Consider the following 16,663-nt stretch of genomic DNA (forward strand, 5'->3'; position numbering starts at 1 on the left):
AGAGGTTTGGGGGGGCAGCTGGGGCGAGGGGGGGGCAGCAGAGGTTTGGGGGGGGCAGCTGGGGCGAGGGGGGGCAGCAGAGGTTTGGGGGGGCAGCTGGGGCGAGGGGGGGCAGCTGGGGCGAGGGGGGATCAGCAGAGGCTTGGGGGGGGCAGCTGGGGCGAGGGGGGGGCAGCAGAGGTTTGGGGGGGCAGCAGAGGCGAGGGGGGGAGCAGCAGAGGTTTGGGGGGGGCAGCTGGGGCGATGGGGGGGTCAGCAGAGGTTTGGGGGGGCAGCTGGGGCGAGGGGGGGCAGCTGGGGCGAGGGGGGGCAGCCACCAGCAGCAGCCACAGAGGCACTCACACCTTTTTTTTTTTGGAAACCACTAGTGACTGAGCATGGGACAAAGACGAGTTGGTGTCTCAGTACAAAAAGTGTCGGTTTTAACTTTTTCTGTAAATGTACAATCAAGTCTGAAGGTTTCAACGCTGGCCAAGCAACAATTCCTTATGAGTTACAAAATCCTCCTTTGTTTTATGTTGGTTTAGACTTTGGTTCGCTATGTTAAGACATTCCTCAGGTGCTGAATTTTAAGTAAAAAATTTTTGTCTTTGCAGTTAAGTATTAAGACCTGAGAACATATTCAGGGCACGTTGTCAAGGCAAGCTGTGTCTGAGTAATGCCGGGCCCAGCGCGTTAGAAGCCTGAGGTGCATATTCCTTGCCGAAAGCACGTCTGAAGTGCAGATTAACACGGAGCAGCTGAGCCAGCGAGAGGACACGGGAGCAGGGCCGCGCCGGGCTCCGCTCGGGCTCCTCGGGGTCCCAAGCGGGGACGTTTCTCTCCAGCACAAAAGGCCAGCAGGGAACGGCGCATCTCCCCGTCCTCCCGCACTCACCCCCTGCTGCCAGAGGGCAGGCAGCCACCTCCTCACCGCGGTCGCGGAACGCGCGGGGCAGAGCGAGCACATTCCCCGGGCCCCGTCCGCGCTCTTTTACTGCGAACAGCGACGTCGGGCCCAGACACGCAGTTCCAGCGGCCCCGCTACTCATCAGCGCAACAGGCACTGCCCGGACTGAGCTGTGGCGGCACGAGAGAGAGGCAGCCCCGGCCCGGCTTGGCCCCGCCCCTGCCCCTGCCCGGCCCCGCCTCTGCCCGGCCCCGCCCCGCCCCGCCCCGCCCCGCCCCGCCCCCCCCCACGCCGGCCCCGCCCCTGCCCCGGCTTGGCCCCGCCCCGCCCCGCCCAGCGCCGGCCCCGCCCCTGCCCCGGCTTGGCCCCGCCCCGGCCCGGCCCCGCCCCTGCCCCTGCCCGGCCCCGCCTCTGCCCGGCCCCGCCCCGCCCCGCCCCGCCCCGCCCCGCCCCGCCCCGCCCCACGCCGGCCCCGCAGCGCCGCCCCGCGGGCCCGGGCGCAGACGCGGCCATGGCGGCGGAGGGCGCGGAGGGTCTTGAGGGCGCGGGCGCCGATCCCACGCTGTGGGCCGAGGTGCGGGCGCTGCTGCCCCGCGCCGAGGAGGGGCTGACCTTGTCGCTGAGCGGGGAGGTGGAGGGCTGCGTCCTGCCACTGCTGCAGCGCGCCCGCGCTCTGCTCTACGGCCTGTCGGGCCGGCCCGAGGCGGCGGCGGCGGCGGCGCTGGGGCGCCTCAGCGACGTCCTGCGCGACTACTCGTGGGAGAAGCTGAACGCCGCGCCGTGGCGGGAGGTCGGCAAGGGCTGGCGGCAGGTCTACGCCTACGGCTGCCTGTTCGGGGCGCTGGCCGAGGTGGCCGCGGGCCGCCCGCTGGCGCGCGCCGTGCGCCTCTGCGACCTGGGGCTGCTGCTCGGCGCGGCCGTGCAGGACCACGCGCTGGCGCGCCTCGTGCGCGCGCTGCAGCCGCGCCTGCCCCGCGGGAGCGCGCCGCGACACCGGCCCCGCGCACAGGTACGGCCCGCGCCGCGGGACAGCCCCGGCACCGCGCTGTGCCTCCCCGAGCCTTCCTCCCTCCCGCCCCGGCACCGCGCTGTGCCTCCCCGAGCCTTCCTCCCTCCCTCCCTCCCGCCCCCGGCACCGCGCTGTGCCTCCCCGAGCCTTCCTCCCTCCCGGCACCGCGCTGTGCCTCCCCGAGCCTTCCTCCCTCCCGCCCCGGCACCGCGCTGTGCCTCCCCGAGCCTTCCTCCCTCCCGCCCCGGCACCGCGCTGTGTCTCCCCGAGCCTTCCTCCCTCCCGGCACCGCGCTGTGCCTCCCCGAGCCTTCCTCCCTCCCGCCCCGGCACCGCGCTGTGCCTCCCCGAGCCTTCCTCCCTCCCGCCCCGGCACCGCGCTGTGTCTCCCCGAGCCTTCCTCCCTCCCGGCACCGCGCTGTGCCTCCCCGAGCCTTCCTCCCTCCCGCCCCCGGCACCGCGCTGTGCCTCCCCGAGCCTCCCTCCCTCCCTCCCTCCCTCCCGCCCCGGCACCGCGCTGTGCCTCCCCGAGCCTTCCTCCCTCCCGCCCCGGCACCGCGCTGTGCCTCCCCGAGCCTTCCTCCCTCCCGCCCCCGGCACCGCGCTGTGCCTCCCCGAGCCTCCCTCCCTCCCTCCCGCCCCCGGCACTCCCACTGTCCGCTGAGGGGGAACGTCCATTCCAGAGGGTCCGGCGGGAGCCGCCGCCGCCGCCCCCCGCGGTGCAGCCGGAGCAGGCTATTCCACACCTGCACTGCCCTTCGCTGGAGCACTTCAGAGACAACTACCTCATTCCCCAGCGGCCCGTGGTTCTGGAGGGCGTCATGGACCACTGGCCGTGTATGAAGAACTGGAGGTGAGAAAGAAATTTCTTCCCTGTCCAAGTAAAGGCACGCGGTTCCCTATTTGGGTATCTTGGTGCTCAGTAGATCAGCAGAGACCTTTTCAGAGGATGGACACTGGGGGCAGTGAGTTTTGCTAGCAGCACCTTTCTACTTCTCTGTGGAAGTTGCTGCATAGGTGAGAGAAGCACTTTGGAGCATGCAGAGCATCACAGGCAGGTGCCAGACTGAGCCAGAGCAAAGGGGACCCTTTGCTCAGCCTGGGGCTATCCCGGGAGCCCAGGGCATAGTGCTGGTGGCATGTGTTTCTCAGGTGGGCACTCACTAGGAGTGCACATTGCAAAGTGCCAGTGAGCTGCTGACAGTTCAATGGGTCTTTGATTTTTACCCCTTGGATAATTAGTGCAATGGAAAGTGAATTCAAGAGCCATGAGTAAGCATGATTGACTTTTTCATTCACAAGCACTGATGTTTGTTCACTGCTGTTTTGTGTGTTTTCAGACACCACCAAGCAGGAGTGAGTAATGGCATTGTGCTGCCTGGGTAATATAAGCAGTGGCACCCGTGTTTCCAGTACTGAGCACAGAGTATTTCTGAGGTGCAGCTCATGATTCCTTACAAAAGGGGGAAAAAACCACTCGTGCTTGGAGTGAGCAATTGCTTCGTTCAACAGCCAAGGATACCATTGACATTAAGTGAACATGCTTGTTATCTTGTAGGGGTTTTATTTATTTTTGAGGGAAGGCATGCTACCAGTTAAATTTAGACACTTCAAAAGATGAACTTCTCCATTTAGTTAATACCATTGTCCATGGAGAGATGTATTCCACCCATCAGAGTAATCCCTCTGGCTGTAACCAGGATGGATATTATTGGTGCCTGTATACGGAATTTAACACTGACAGAGAGTTGATCTAGTATTAATGATGAAAAGATACAACATTTTATTTAGTAAACGTGGCAACAGGCAGCAAAAAGATTGGTCTTCCCTCACCAAGAGAGACTAACAGCTTAAACCTCTTTAGCTCCTAAGGAAACAACAGTTAACTGAGGTACAGAAGGCTTTAAACCAAACTAAAATAGACTGTTGTGGGATAATGTACACGCAAACCTGCCTGCTTCTCTGTCTGCTGTCTTTTGTCTCTGGTTGTTTGGGTTTAGAGAGAAGAAACTTGGGGTTAGTAGAATTTTATTGCCCTCCAAGACGATCTGGATATATTGCCTGACATTCAAAATCAGTAAGAAGGGCTGTATCCAAGATACGGACCGTTCTTTGTTTCAGCGTGGACTATTTTTGTCAAGTCGCAGGGTGCCGCACAGTCCCCGTGGAGTTGGGTGCCCGCTACACAGATGAAGAATGGTCTCAGCAGCTCATGACTGTCAGTGACTTCATCAGCCAGTATATCCTGGAGGAGGTGCGTTACACTCCCTTTGTTTCATCTCCAAGCACAGCATGGTACCGGTACAGACAACAGCTCTTCTTCCAACAAACATACTCAGAGGTGCCGTCAGGGAGAGGGTGTACCATAAGCACAACTCTGAATTGAAAGGCATGACAGATTTTCAAGATCTGAAGCTAGAAATAGTTACTGCAACAATAGCTAGGTTTGATTTTTACATATAATCAAATGTACAGCTGCTGGAATTTGACAAATAAATACATACGTTCTACAGCAAAAGCCTGATTGGTGGAGTCTAAGGCTAAGGGATCCTCAGCCAGCTGTTTTGTTCCTCTCTGTCATTAAAGTGCTTAGTGAGATCTTGGATCAAGATCCAAATTCACATGCCACAAGGCAGAAAAATAAAAAGTCAATTAGCAATTGGAATGTCCTTTTGCTTTCACAGCTGTGAATCCAAACCCCGCATTTCTGTTTCCTGGCCTTCTAGCAGGCAGGAGCATGTGCCATAGCAAACTGGTCTGTGGTGCAGCCTGGACTGGAGTATGGAGGTGGCTCCAGGGAGTGAAGGAGAACTGGTCTGTGTGCCAGCAGCATCTGGCTATAAAGATGCAGCACATTGTCACGGGACTGAGAGCTGTTGAGACTCCCTGGGGTTATAGCTCAGCTTTCTCCAGGAACTTGAGCTATATGGCTTATTGATTATGGAGACACATCTACACTCTAATAATTAATTTCAGTGGAGCTGTAATTTGCTATTTCAGAAGACCCCTTATACAGTTGAAACAGTTCTGGTACTCTGAATAGGGTATTGAAAGTGGATGTTACCTATAGGTAAATTCTAGTCTCCTGTAAGTAAATTAACTGACTGAAAAGTCTTACACTGTATGTCACTATGTGTTTTGTCTTTCTTTGCTGTCGTTTCAGAACAGTGTAGGATACCTTGCCCAGCACCAGCTTTTTGATCAGGTAAAACTGAATGTTTTTATCTTCCTATGATGAATTGTTCCCTTTGTAGCACAAATTGTCTCTGAGGAAGTCAACTGTACTAGATTGAAGGGCATGTGAAGGTTTCACAGTAATACTAAGTTTCTATTCCCATGATTTGAAGGAACAGAGGTAGAGGTTTGTTCCATTTGCCTGAAAAACATGGAAACAAAACCCTCTAGGGATGCAGAGATGCAATCCTAGTGCTGTTTCAGTACAATGTAGCATATACTTACAGGGATATCACCCAGAAACCAGCAATTCCCCGAAGACTATAATAAAGTCAGGGGAGAGATTTGGACAGGAAACAGTCTTAAACATTCACCATAATCTGAAATGTCATTCCAGTTTACCAGAATTTAGGTAGGTGGGAGACATAAAAAAAGGAATCTCATGGAGAAGCAAGCACAGCATATAAAAAGATCAGCTGTTCCTTTTCCATGAACAACAAACCTACTTACTCTTGTGGGTGTCTCTGGTTTCTGCTAAAGCAAAGAGTCTGAAGAATGAGAAACCCAATTCTTTCTCCCACCTCTCCTTCCAACTGAGTCTGCTCACTAGAACAGAAAGTATGAGAACATTTCCTGTAGATTCCCAGCAGGTCAGCTACTTCTGTCCTGCCCTTCCTGGAGAAGCAGGTCATTTGTTTTGTGTCAAGCCTTGTCCATCTGTTCTATGAATTACATACATTTGGTGAGTCAGCATGTATCCTTTTTAATGTCTGTTTCTTTATGGAAGCAGATCCCAGAGCTGAAAGAAGATATCAGTATCCCTGACTACTGCTGCTTGGGGGAAGGGGAAGAAGATGACATAACCATTAATGCTTGGTTTGGTCCAGGAGGCACAATCTCACCTCTTCATCAGGATCCCCAGCAAAATTTTTTAGCCCAGGTATGTACTCTACACATGCCACTAATGCAATACTTAGAAAAAATACTTATGGTATGTGTTAGAGACAATGGGAGCAGACAACTTGAAGAATAATTGAAGGGTAGAGAACCTACAGAGGCACGAGTACAAGTAACAAAGTGCAGTGATCCCTGCTGGCTGGGGTGGTGCCTGCTGCCACGATCATAGTATTTCCAGTAATGAGGAGACCAGTTTGCAGGTATGCAGGCTGTTGCCCAGTAACTGGTGCCTGCCACCTTGTAATGTATATTAACCCAGTGAGGCAGGGGAAGGAAGGAGCTGTTAACAGCTGGTGAAGTCCCTGAAAAAGTTCAGGTATTCAGAAAACGTGCTATTGGAGCAATAACCAGCATTTTTGTCCCTTCCATACATGACCAAAAATACCACGTAACACTGGGGTCTTTAGAGAGCTAATTAATATCCATAATCCCCTTAGGGTATGGAAGGCATTCCAAAAACACATGTACAGCCGAAGTTACTCAGATCCCTGCTCTAGTAGTTCAGCCAGTGACAGCGAAGAGTAGGACAGGGCAGGAGTGTATTGGTTGTTGTCCAGCTTGTAGAACACACTTATGTGCTGTCCTTGAAGCAACAAACTGAATATTCAGCATGGCAGCTTGGGTGTTGGTAAGATTTCAGGAAATCCTGTGCTGCTGTGTGGGAAGGGAAGGGAAGGGAAGGGTTGTTTAGATAGAGGAAATGCAGTTTGCTTGGGAATGGTTAGATAGCATAACACCAGTCCACAGTACTGTGGTTAGAGTACTGAGTTACCTGTTCAAACAAGCACAATCATGCCTAGCCCTTGAGGAGATCTGTAATCCTGGCACAAGCAGCATCAACCTTTACCCTAAGCCTTCTGTTCCACTGGTATCAGTGCAGGAGTTATCTTTGACTCATTCATCCTGCCATGTCTGGGCACTGACAACTGGCACTTCGTGTGGTGTTCAGGGCAGCCAGGCCACTTGGCTTTCAAATTTGCATTTCAGCACTCCAGTGAAAGGACTGGTTTAATGATGACACAGAAGTAAGAGTTTTAGGAGCATATGAAAGTTTGGCAGTCACTGCAGGTACCTCTGATGATGGGAACTACAATGAAGATTCAACCTGTTTATTCTCAGTTCTACTTATTTCTAGCTATGTAGAGCCCAGATAACAATGTATAAATTTGGTGCCTTAAAATTTGAACTGAAAGTAATTTGGTTAAAGGCATTTCCTTTCTAAAGGTATTTCAAATTCTTATCCACTCAAAGAACAGGCACTTGAATTTCAATAACTTGATTTATCTTTTTATTATAGCAATGTCTGTTACTAACAGAGATGATTTTCCTCATAATTAGGTATATTTTACTGTTAATTGCCAGGTATGGGCCACAGCTTCCAGTAATGCACCACTTAATGAAAAACATTTATTTTACTATATACAGGTATTAGGAAGAAAGTATATCCGTCTGTATTCACCACAAGATTCAGAAAACCTGTACCCACATGAAAGCCAAATTCTTCACAACACTAGTCAGGTAAATAGTTGGCCTGAAATTTTAGTATCACTCGTGCTACCTTATCAAATTGTATTTGAGTAAAGACATTTTACTAATGATTTTTTTTAATAGGTTGATGTAGAAGATCCCGACTTGGTCAAGTTTCCCAATTTCACAAAGGCTGCATTTCAGTCCTGCATTCTGACGCCTGGACAGATTCTGTTCATTCCAGTTAAATACTGGCACTACGTGCAATCACTTGAGCTCAGCTTCTCTGTCAGTTTCTGGTGGTCGTAGCTCTGAAACATCACCTGCAGCGTTGGCAGGGGACTTCTCATGAGAGGTTAGAGGTGGAACAAAACAAAAAACCAACAATCTCTTGCTAAAGCTTAAAAGAAGGAATCAGGATGGTAAATAAAAAGATGCTGCTGCAGTCACTTGACTTCTGTAGATGTTTCTAATAACTCCTTATGAAGAGCGTGTATTAGGTCAGTGTCCTGGGCATGCATGTCCCTTGGAAGCAGCTGTGTCTGGGCAGTGCTAGGGCTCAGCCTCTGTTTGCAACACCAGGTGAGTGTTATCTTCTGATTGGATTTAATAGCACTAACCCTGGACTTGGCTAGAGAGATGGTGCTACCTGGAAGTTCTCTACGTTATAAAATAAAGCTAACACAAAGCAAGGTACCAGTCTCTTGCATGGAAGAAGTTACTCATGTATCCTGGTTCCAGCCAGGTCAGAGTTAATTTTTGCAGTAGCCAGAAGGGGCCAGGGGAACACAAAACAGCCTCCAAGAAAGCCATGCAGGCATTACTGTGAAGGAGAACAGGAAGGTCAAGGATAGTTTTATTATAAGATTCTTGGAACTTCAGAAAGTAAGTACACTGGCCACTGTTACTAATGAATACAGCAGTCTGGCTCTTCTACCCGAGGTGGAGGGAACAGCTGTCACCAACAGCAAGCTCTGCTGCATCAGGGCTGAGAATGGAGCTCTACGGCGACTGGGAGTTCATCCGACTTACACCTGTAAAGAAAATGAAGGTGAATGGATGACACACAGAGAAAAATAATACTGTATGACCTCCTGATTTTTAAAATGCTTTGTATATTCCTGTGTTGCTGTCACAATGTCCAGTTTCCCTAGAGAAACAGAGGAATTCCCAAGAGATCTTACAAGCTCAGTATTTCCCTAAGTTTTTAGTGTCCTGGGTTGTGTGTGTCCCCTATTCCCACCACCACCCACCTTAGGTAGTTACAAACAACATGCAGAGGGTCTGCTGTGCACCTGCAGCACACTGTGAGGGCTCAGTGCTGCCCATGTGTGTGGTTTAGTGGCTGAAACGTACAGCTGGAGTCAGAAATAACTGATACTCAGAGCTGTAAATAATACAGGCACTGCCATTAAACATCATATCCCATTCCCTAGTATTATTACATTTCATTTTTTAAAAAATAGATTGCTTAGTACCTGGGATGTCACAAGACCATAATTCATTACACTGTGGACAGCGGGGTTCAGTCTGAGCTTTGAAGTACTTTCTGACACAAGGTAAATGCATTGCAATTCCACAGGATTCACATACTTGGCTCTGCAATCCAAGAGTGTTGATTAAAAAAAAATCTTCCTAACCTGTCCTTCAGTTTAAGAGAAGGTTGTTACAAAGGGCAGCAGATATGCAAGGCTTTATTCCAAAGACTGGTTCCCACAGTACAGGTGGTAGATACTCAACAGTCTAAGCTGGTAAATAAGGGTATTTTTCTGGAAACTAGGAAATAGTATTTCCATATATGGACAAAATTTAAGGACAACAATTTCAATGTGATAAAGGAGACCAACTGGGGAAAAGTAACATGGAATCATTTTAGTTGGGCAGATGAGAAGATGCAGGCTCATAGAGCAAGAGAAAGCAATTCTGGAACAGAAATCCAGGTTTTAACTTGTAAGCCAAGCCTAAACTGGTAACATCCCAGTTATGAAAACACAGTGTTTTACTGTGCTCTACAGAGCACTCATGTTCATTCTGGGGTCCAAACACAAGTAATTCCTGAACCCAAACCCCAGGAACCCCCAGAATGAACCTGTGTCACGTGAAGACTGCTATTGGTAAGACCCAAAGAGATTGCTAACACATCACTGCCAGGCTTGTTTCACCATCAGGCCTGCTGGTTTGGAAAGCCAGACAGCACACCATGTTTGCCATTGGGTGAGTGCACTTTCCCCAGGTAAGCTTGGAGACACTGCTCCAAGACAATTTCTTTCTAAATATAGAAGATAAAATGTCTACAAAGAAAAAAAAGCTTTTTTTTTTATATACATGAGTACCATGACCAGATTACAAAACCAGGATTTTTAATACACGCTGATACTCAAGGGGAAGCATCACAAACCTCAGCTGTGACCAGGACTGTCAGCTGAGGTGATAAACAGACATTACCTGGACAGCGAGGCTGTGACAGATGTTACATTTCCTTGCCACATCCTGGTAGTTGCTGAGAATGTACTGTTCCATTTCAATTATGCAGCGAGTATGCAGAGTATATTCTCCATTTTTCTAAGGAAATAAGTGTCAAGACAGGGAATTTCTTTTAATTCCTTTGACCTTTTTTGACTTTGTTAACCCCCTGCTAGCAAGCATTTGACAGGCACTTTTTTCTGCCATCATAAACTATCATGCAGATACTGGTACAGTGCAAAGCCAAAACACTTTCAAAGTAGCAAAACTCATTTAAGATCCCACATCTTTAACAAACATCTAGTCCTTGCAAAGTACTGATGAGCCAGCATGCTCTCCTTAACACAGGCATGCAGCTTTGGGACCCTCCATTTGCATATCAGACAAAATTCTCACAGCTTTCAACAAAATTAGGCATTTACTGCTTGAGGTATCTTTGGAAATCTCTGCTAAATAACGTGTAAGTAACTGTGTGGCAGCAGGTTGGAGATCTATGACACGATGACTCCAGCAGAGAAAGGACTGAGGTCTCACTTGGCAAGCAACTGCAGTGTTAACATGGTGAGCCCATCTCAACTTCCTCACGAAGGACAGGACATGTGACCATGTGTACAGTGGCCCACATGTTCCTGGACAGGAGTTTTTAACATGTTTGGCCTCACCACTTTTCAGGAAATTCCAAGTGTACCCAAGAGCACTGATCACCCTGCAGAGCTTCCCCAGCTCTCGTTCCAGACTGAAGGGTGTGTGTGTCATCGTGTAGGGCAGGACATGTGAACCAACCTGGCTCAGGTACAGGAAACAAACCACGTGGTCCTGTACACACCCACTCAAGGACTTTTTCCCTTTAAATCTACTTCCTTTTCTGCAAAAATCACCAGAGCAGCAATAAACATAGGCCCCATAAAACCATTTTTGCCATCATTCATTAAAGAACAGCTCCAGTTTCACCCATCATACTTAAGAACATGGTAGCTGGCCCTATTGAAGTATTAACACTTGAAAGCAGTTACCTCAGAGAGCCACTTATCCTCCACAAAAACTTTCAGCACTTGTTCTGCTTCCTTCTTCTTCATTTTCTTTGTCCTAAGTTTGTCAGCTAAGTTTAAAATATCTGTAGATGAGGCAAAGCCATTTTCTGATAAAATTATGAGGTCCATCTACAGAAAGAAACATTACCACCAAGTATTAAAACCCCTGCAATCAGACATGCCATAGAGTCACTGGGAACATTCCTGCTGCACAGAGGCCATGCAGCAGTGACAGGGGCCTTGACAACACAACCCCTGCAGTGCTGACCTGGCTGTGTGGGGCAGGGCAGGGAAACCTCTGGGTGCTATCCATGGAGATTAGACTTCTGCAGGTGTCACAGAACAGTAAGTGCACCTCTCTTTCCAGTTTACACAAAAAAATGTAATGAGTGTGCAAAAAAAAGTAATTTAGAAATCCAGTGGCTGGAAAAATTAAGTGCTCAAAGTCCAAGACACTGTGAGAACAATTCACTAAAATATCCAAGATACACAGCTATGATCACAACTGTCATTAATGGTTTTTGGTAAGAAATTAAACACTAAATATCCTGGAATCTTAGCCAAACAGATGTATTTGGAACTTAAAAAAAATCTCAAGGGTGTATTTTCTTGTTTGAAAAGCAGCACTCTGACTTGTTTATTAATACAGAATTAACTGGCTAAGCAGTAACAACAGACAAATGTGGGTAATCAGCAAATCCTATTTGTATGTTATTAGCATTAAAATCTACTGTATATTACTAAACTACTAAAGCCAGTGAAAAACAGCAATCACAACTGAAAATCCTGAAGAAAGGTGTTTGTGTAACTAAAAGCATGTGTGTGTTGAATCCCTAATGCCAAGAAGCACTTTCCCAGTGCTGGTTTTGCCTTACTCATAACAGATTCCAACAGGGAATCATTACTAGCACATACTTTCATCCCTGGTAACCCCATTCAATCTGGGACAAACAGGTAAAATGGCAACTAGTTCCAGAACCACATCTCCATTCATTTCTGTTTCCATTCATTTTAAGATGCTACCTTCTCAAACAATGTGATTTACTAAGTGATAATTAACATACTTACTGTTTTTCTAAACAACTCTAATTCAATTTCTGTATAGTCAGATGCCATTTTAGTTACTTCAGTTTCTGCCAAATTCACCTACAAAAGGAAAGAAACTGAAATCAAAGGGCCATTGTAGCTTTATACTGGGTCCTCTGAGGCAAAAGGCCCTCCCAGGTAAAGAATACATCAACTTGAAATTAACAGAAACATCAGTTCTGTAAAGGGCATGAAAGAGGCTGGTCCTTGAAGGGCACTCAGTGGTACTCAGACCTTTCTTTACAACCCTTGATTCCAGGCAGATGTTCTCCACAGCTGCCTCAGCCCAGGTGAAGCCCTTCAACCACCCAAACCCCCCCGAGGGACACAGAGGCTGCAGCAGAGCTGACACGTCACACCAGGCACAGTGCTGGACAGCAGCACAAACTGTTATCTGTCACTTCTTTTTCACTCTGAGAAACAATTGCTGATGTTTCCTACTCTCACTGCACATGTTACTACCACTATTAGCTCAACTTAACTGGCAAAATGACCCCGAAAGGTTAAAAGCAGCAGCCAGTGTTGGAATAGCTCCTGTATGGTCTTCTGTAATTGCTACATAACCTTCCCTCTCTGGCACATGCATGGCAAGGCATCTGGAGAAACTGCTTATAGGCTGCTCCTCAGCAACTCTCATGTGAGGTTGATTTTTTGAGTAGGAGAAAAAGAAAACTAATGTTGGAGGGCTCTGTTTTCTACTTTAAAAATCTGTCTCAAGAAAGAAAGTCTCCTGTGGAAAAGGAATTTCACTTCAGCACTTAAAAAATGTTTGTGTTAAGCAAGTCCAACACTGCTGTGGTCCTTGCTGCCATGTCCCATTCCCACACACTGGAGCTGTGGCAGTTTATCCTCTCCCTTCCCTGTCCCACCAGCAGCCCCTGCAGCTGCAGTCACTCACACAAACACAGCACAGCAGGTACCTACTACAGCATAGTATGGCCTCCCATCCTCTTCTGACATTCCTTTCCGGATCTGCATGAACAGAGGCTGCAGGTGCCTGTTGATGGTGCTGATGAAATCATCCAGTTTATCCTTTGCATAGTACACTGAAAATGATGAGAAAAGCACAGAAAAGTTAAACAACTGCACATCAGGCAGATCTTTGTCTGTGAACAGGTAGAAGCACTAAAACTCCACGAGGCAAAATCAAACAGGGCTGTTCTATTCAGCAGGTGTGTAATTTCATTGTGCTGCTGTCTCCCAGCCTCCAGAGATTGCTCAGCTCCTTGGAAGTTGGTTGAGAGAGAGTTCAGACATTCTGCCTAGCATTAGTGCCCACAGGACTAATCCAGTAATTACAGTGACTTGAACTAAGCTGAATTGCAGTAAGACATGACCAGGAAAAATTACTATTCAGAACACAACAATACACTGGCTTGCTTTCCTTTACACTCAAGTGATTCCTCCTTTCTGGGTGTTCCGTTTCACAAATTAATGGCATGTAAGTGATCAAGTAACCAGAAAACAACTCTGCTAAAATAAAAGGTGGTACATATGAATGTGATTAGAAGTTAATTTACTCACTGCTGTTATTTTATCCTTCAGGAAGAGAGAGGACACTCACATCATTACAGTGTTTTACCTTTTTTTAGCTGGTGCATGCCTTTCAGAAATCAAACTATTTTTAAGCTGCACCAGGAGAAAAAAACCCATTTCTTCCATCTCCAAGGCAGACACACCTTTATCAGTTTCACAGCAGTGGTGGTGTAATTTCCTGGCCTCTGATGCTTCTGTTATCCCCTTAGACATCAGAACCTGCAGGAACCGCCGGTGAGCGTCGGTCATTGGAGCCGCCATCGAGTGTCCCACCAGGCTGCAGGAGGGGTGAGCTGCAATTAATGCACATCCTCATGCAAATTAGGAATAAAGAGTCCAAGTTTACATAAGATTTCAATTAAACTCTCTTACACTGAATGCGGGCAAAAAAGCAGATCCTCGGGTCGTCCTCCGAATGCAGACAGTGACCAGCTCTGAGGTTCTGGAACGGGGCAAAAGAGAAAGTCCAACGAATTTAACCACAGACTAGAACAAGGCAGGCATCGTGCTACAGTCACTCACCCAGGAATGCAGCTCCTGAACACCAACCAACACGGCACTAAGAGGCAGGCACTGCTCTGTTGCAGCGCTGGGTGGGCAGGGCAGTGACTCCTGCCCGAGGCGAACACTTGGCTCAAGGTGTTGCAGTACTGAGTCTGTGCAGCCTCAGAAGGGCTTCCAGGGCATCTCTGGGCACCGGGGGTCGCTGAACCTCTCTCTGAACGCTGATCTTCCACATACGGTGTTTTCATGGAAGCTGCACAGCTTGTTCCCGAACTAAGTGAGTCGGGCCGGTTTGACCGGTACAAAGGTGGTTACAGAGGCGGTCCCAGCGCTCCGGGGGCCGTTACCTCCTCGTAAGGCGCTTACAACAGTCTCATAGCCCCAAACCTGCAATTAAGTGTTGTCTGACAAACACAGCACCGTGTGCGGATCCCTACGGGCTGTGTGTGCGGGATGCAGCTCCGTGTGGGGTGTGCGGGATGCAGCTCCGTGTGGGCTGTGTGTGTGTGTGTGCGGGATGCAGCTCCACGTGGGGTGTGTGTGTGTGTGCGGGATGCAGCTCCGTGTGGGGTGTGCGGGATGCAGCTCCGTGTGGGGTGTGCGGGATGCAGCTCCGTGTGGGGTGTGTGTGTGTGTGCGGGATGCAGCTCCGTGTGGGCTGTGCGGGATGCAGCTCCATGTGGGCTGTGTGTGTGCGGGATGCAGCTCCATGTGGTGTGTGCGGGATGCAGCTCCGTGTGGGCTGTGTGTGTGCGGGATGCAGCTCCGTGTGGGCTGTGTGTGTGTGCGGGATGCAGCTCCATGTGGGCTGTGTGTGTGTGCGGGATGCAGCTCCGTGTGGGGTGTGTGTGTGTGCGGGATGCAGCTCCGTGTGGGCTGTGTGTGTGTGCGGGATGCAGCTCCGTGTGGGCTGTGTGTGTGTGCGGGATGCAGCTCCGTGTGGGCTGTGTGTGTGTGCGGGATGCAGCTCCGTGTGGGCTGTGTGTGTGTGCGGGATGCAGCTCCATGTGGGGGGTGTGTGTGTGCGGGATGCAGCTCCGTGTGGTGTGTGCGGGATGCAGCTCCATGTGGTGTGTGCGGGATGCAGCTCCGTGTGGGCTGTGTGTGTGCGGGATGCAGCTCCATGTGGTGTGTGCGGGATGCAGCTCCGTGTGGGCTGTGTGTGTGTGTGCGGGATGCAGCTCCGTGTGGGCTGTGTGTGCGGGATGCAGCTCCATGTGGGCTGTGCGGGATGCAGCTCCGTGTGGGCTGTGTGTGTGTGTGCGGGATGCAGCTCCGTGTGGGCTGTGTGTGTGTGTGCGGGACGCAGCTCCGTGTGGGGTGTGTGTGTGCGGGACGCAGCTCCGTGTGGGCTGTGCGGGATGCAGCTCCGTGTGGGGTGTGCGGGATGCAGCTCCGTGTGGGCTGTGTGTGTGCGGGATGCAGCTCCATGTGGTGTGTGCGGGATGCAGCTCCGTGTGGGCTGTGTGTGTGCGGGATGCAGCTCCGTGTGGGCTGTGTGTGTGCGGGATGCAGCTCCGTGTGGGCTGTGTGTGTGTGCGGGATGCAGCTCCATGTGGGCTGTGTGTGTGTGCGGGATGCAGCTCCGTGTGGGGTGTGTGTGTGTGCGGGATGCAGCTCCGTGTGGGCTGTGTGTGTGTGCGGGATGCAGCTCCGTGTGGGCTGTGTGTGTGTGCGGGATGCAGCTCCGTGTGGGCTGTGTGTGTGTGCGGGATGCAGCTCCGTGTGGGCTGTGTGTGTGTGCGGGATGCAGCTCCATGTGGGGGGTGTGTGTGTGCGGGATGCAGCTCCGTGTGGTGTGTGCGGGATGCAGCTCCATGTGGTGTGTGCGGGATGCAGCTCCATGTGGTGTGTGCGGGATGCAGCTCCGTGTGGGCTGTGCGGGATGCAGCTCCGTGTGGGCTGTGCGGGATGCAGCTCCATGTGGGCTGTGCGGGATGCAGCTCCATGTGGTGTGTGCGGGATGCAGCTCCATGTGGTGTGTGCGGGACGCAGCTCCGTGTGGGCTGTGAGGGCCACGCAGCTCCGCGGTGGCGGCTCCTGCTCCCCGCACAGCTCAGTCAGAGCACAGGCAACCAGAGCGCAGGGGCCTTCGGACAGCAAATCCTCCTCTGCCCGTCCCCAAGAACGCCAGAACGGCCAAAAGGCAGCTTAGGAAACTCCCTGACCGCTGCACCGCCCGCCCGGCGGCCTCTGGCCCAGCTCCGGCCCCGCTGCTTCGCCGCCCGCTCGGCTCCGGGTCCGCCGCAGCGCACGGAGGCAACGGCCCGAGAGACCGACGGCCCGACGGATGGACGGACAGAAGGAAGAAAGGACGGAAGGACGGACGGACGGACCGACCAACAGACCCCCGCTCAGGCCCCGCCCGCGTCCCCCCCGCCCGCGGCCGCTCCTCGCACACACCTGCCTCTGCTCGACAGCTCGGCGATCTCTGAGTGCGCCTGACAACGATGGCCCCGCCCCCCGCGCCGAGCCCGCCCCGATCCGGCCCCGCCCCGATCAGGCCCCGCCTCGCTCAGGCCCCGCCCCGCTCAGGCCCCGCCCCGCT

At 51.1% G+C, this 16,663-nt stretch overlaps 2 protein-coding genes and 1 long non-coding RNA gene across 8 annotated transcripts in view; 1 reads left to right on the forward strand and 2 right to left on the reverse strand.

Annotated features, from left to right (window-relative positions):
• The window catches only part of LOC139679249 (uncharacterized), a 121,027-nt gene extending 119,074 nt beyond the window's left edge, over positions 1 to 1,953 (reverse strand). For both annotated transcript variants that reach the window (XR_011699168.1, XR_011699167.1), the window contains exon 1: positions 1,502 to 1,953. This is a non-coding gene — a long non-coding RNA (uncharacterized lncRNA). The remainder of the gene's footprint in view (positions 1 to 1,501) is intronic.
• On the forward strand, positions 1,376 to 7,940 carry KDM8 (lysine demethylase 8). Its single transcript, XM_071570786.1, has 7 exons — positions 1,376 to 1,898; positions 2,581 to 2,750; positions 4,019 to 4,151; positions 5,061 to 5,102; positions 5,862 to 6,011; positions 7,454 to 7,546; positions 7,640 to 7,940. The coding sequence occupies exons 1-7, from the start codon at positions 1,401 to 1,403 to the stop codon at positions 7,802 to 7,804; spliced, it is 1,251 nt and encodes a 416-aa protein (XP_071426887.1). The 5' UTR covers positions 1,376 to 1,400; the 3' UTR covers positions 7,805 to 7,940.
• Positions 7,941 to 8,335: 395 nt separating this feature from the next.
• On the reverse strand, positions 8,336 to 16,574 carry NSMCE1 (NSE1 homolog, SMC5-SMC6 complex component). Of its 5 annotated transcripts, none has more exons than XM_071570787.1 (9): positions 16,519 to 16,574; positions 13,984 to 14,053; positions 13,755 to 13,888; positions 13,000 to 13,121; positions 12,058 to 12,135; positions 10,972 to 11,118; positions 9,941 to 10,057; positions 8,974 to 9,094; positions 8,336 to 8,529 (listed from the first exon to the last, which is right to left on the reverse strand). In XM_071570787.1, exons 3-9 carry the CDS (start codon positions 13,870 to 13,872, stop codon positions 8,498 to 8,500), a joined length of 735 nt encoding a protein of 244 aa, XP_071426888.1. In that variant the 5' UTR covers positions 13,873 to 13,888; positions 13,984 to 14,053; positions 16,519 to 16,574; the 3' UTR covers positions 8,336 to 8,497. The 5 variants fall into 5 exon arrangements, with proteins under 5 accessions (XP_071426888.1, XP_071426889.1, XP_071426890.1 ...); XM_071570788.1 differs by having other exon boundaries at positions 13,755 to 13,904; XM_071570789.1 differs by lacking the exon at positions 16,519 to 16,574 and adding an exon at positions 14,134 to 14,504.
• Between the last annotated feature and the right edge of the window lie 89 nt (positions 16,575 to 16,663).

The sequence above is a fragment of the Pithys albifrons genome, chromosome 16 (genome assembly GCF_047495875.1).
Source record: "Pithys albifrons albifrons isolate INPA30051 chromosome 16, PitAlb_v1, whole genome shotgun sequence".
NCBI classification, from domain to species: Eukaryota; Metazoa; Chordata; class Aves; order Passeriformes; family Thamnophilidae; genus Pithys; species Pithys albifrons.